The sequence below is a fragment of the Montipora foliosa genome, chromosome 7 (genome assembly GCF_036669935.1).
Source record: "Montipora foliosa isolate CH-2021 chromosome 7, ASM3666993v2, whole genome shotgun sequence".
NCBI classification, from domain to species: Eukaryota; Metazoa; Cnidaria; class Anthozoa; order Scleractinia; family Acroporidae; genus Montipora; species Montipora foliosa.
The window spans coordinates 19,260,446-19,262,945 of record NC_090875.1 but is presented as its reverse complement, the minus strand read 5'-3'; the positions used below and the strand labels follow the sequence as shown (position 1 = coordinate 19,262,945).

Below are 2,500 nucleotides of genomic sequence, written 5' to 3'. Positions count from 1 at the left end.
TTGTGACCTGCGCGCGCATATTTCCCCGCCCCTAGCGCGGCTGCTTGCATTTGATTGACCGTTTTGATGGGCTGTGTGTGCTGTGATTGGTCTGTCGCACTACACGTTGATTTTAACAGGTAGAGGGAGTATAGGATAGGATTGATAATGAAATAATGTCATGAATTTTCTTATTTGTCTAGCTTCCCAATGAAATGTTCTACGACGATGAACTTGAAACATGCGCCGACGAACTTACGAGAGAATCTTTGTGTAACTGGAGCCGTCTTCCATGCAAAGGGTTTCCTATCATTTTTGACGGCGTCAAGGGACGGGACATGCGCGAGGAAAGAAGTCCGTCATTTTTCAACCCTGAAGAAGCAGCAGTCGTTGTTCAGTACGTCAAAGACTTGAAAGACGCGCGAGGAATCCGTGTTCTTACTTCGCAAATTGGCGTCATATCACCTTACAGAAAACAGGTAGAGAATAATAGCGTATCCTCGTTATCTGTTTCTTGACGCAACTGGCAACCAAGTTATAGCAGACAACGACGAGTGACGGATGCCAATAAAAATTCGTAGAAGACTATTTACAATTTGGCAACGTGCACAGAGGCAAATTCTACGCGGCAGTGATTGTTTTTATCTTACAATTCTTATTTTCCCATTTATCCAACTCAAATTGGTTCGTAAAGGAATCCGTAGTGGCATTTTCCAAAGATGAGTGCGTCACGGAAATTGTGGTGTGTTGTAACAATGCAATTCGTGAACGCTGTTATGCGTGCAATTTACGTGCACGGCATTGCGTGCATTTATGTGCACGTGGTTCCCGTGCGTGCACGTGTCCAATTTTAAAGATTGGGGTGTGATGATAACAAGAAAAAAACACAAATCGAGAGTCCATTTTTACATCGACTTGTGGTGTGTACCGCTGTGCGTTTTTCACTTTTGTCGATTTCTTTGCCGTCGTCAGCAAAACAACAACTTGAAATAGCCAAGTTTGAGGTTTTTTAAGAAGAACGTTCTCATTTAAGGGATAAATTTTAATTTTCTCCCCAAAATTAAGCGCCGTTCCGACCAGTGTCATTTTTAAGGAACTACCACACCCTTGTCATATAAAAAAGGTTGCGAAGTGATTACAATAACATGAATTTATATTTTGAGATGACGTTCTCGTTGCCGTCGCCGCCGTCTTTGCTTAAGCTCCCTAAGGAAAATTTATGACCCTCGCGTTTCGAAATCTTGCAGTCTTCGAAATGAATCAGTCAGCCAAGAATAAAGCACTGACTATATTGGAAGTTAATTGAATAATGAGCTGTCTTTGAAAATTTGAGCCCCATATACCAGATAATCTCTGAGCAATGGTGCTTTGGAAATTCGAATTTTAAAAAGAATCTATGGGATCATTTGCGCTTTTGCCATCCACGAATTTATCAGTTTTTTATAGCTGAAGACTAGCTCGTTATCAAAGCTAAAAGGCTTAAAATTGGACATTTCACTAAGTTTAACAAGTCCTCTTACGTTTTGAAGTCAATTGTAAATAACATGATGCCCTCTGTGAGAAAATTCTTATGTAAACAATGGGCCTTTTTCACATAGCGGCCATTTTGAGTCCCGAAGGACTAAAAATTTTTGTTTTGCACCACCTGAACTCGCTTCCAAACACATCATCTAGAGGCTCGGGGTTTGAACTCTATAAAGTAAATTCTTGCAGCTATTTACGATAACAAAATAGACAATTATATGCTTTTTTTCACCCAACGCGCACATTCGTTTCTTGAAACTCCGAACTGGCTTTGTCTTTAGGGACCTTAAGATCTACGACGGCGACTTAAACGAAAACGTCACCTCGAAATATCACTTTGCTTTATCATAATTCTTTCGCGTGTATTCCATCTCGTTCACTTCTTACGATTTGGGCGAAGTATCCTAAAAATAAATTGGTACGAGCGGTTATAAAGTGAAAATAGAGAATGAAGAATTCTCTGTTGCTTGCTCACGTTGTCGTCAAAACCTCAAATTTGGTAATTTCACGTCGTCCTTATGCAGAGGACCGCAAGAATAAGTCCTAAAATCCGTGCTGCACGTGCAGCACGATTATTTATGCTCTTTTAACCAATGATATCATTGTTTTGCGGTGTTGTTGTTGCCGTCGCCGTCGTAATATCTTAAGCTCCCTTTTGACCAGCATGGACGCTGGGTGACAATGGTCCGTGACGTCAACAAAATACCCTTTTAGCTTAGGAAGCTACCAAAATAATCCCATAATGCCACAGTCGTGCCAATCTCCCCAAAGTTTGTGGAGTGGGCAATGTCCCGAGGGGACCTCCTGACAGAAGCTCTGGTCACTTAACAGCAAGTATTGTTTCTCCTACTTTAGGTTCAGAAAATAAAAACTCTACTCAACAAAGCCCACATTACAGATGTGAAAGTTGGTTCAGTGGAAGAGTTTCAAGGACAGGAGAGACGAGTGATTATCATCTCTACTGTTAGAAGCAGCGACGAGTTTTTAAAGCTTGATG

The 2,500-nt window shown here is 41.2% G+C and overlaps 1 protein-coding gene across 2 annotated transcripts in view; it reads left to right on the top strand.

Annotated features, from left to right (window-relative positions):
* Window positions 1-2,500, top strand: part of LOC138011125 (putative helicase MOV-10) — a 24,525-nt gene that overhangs the window by 16,662 nt on the left and 5,363 nt on the right. For both annotated transcript variants that reach the window (XM_068858108.1, XM_068858109.1), the window contains exons 12-13: window positions 183-458; window positions 2,359-2,500. The exon at window positions 2,359-2,500 is cut by the window's right edge and continues 35 nt beyond it. In XM_068858108.1, coding sequence (XP_068714209.1) covers window positions 183-458; window positions 2,359-2,500 — 418 coding nt within the window. The remainder of the gene's footprint in view (window positions 1-182; window positions 459-2,358) is intronic.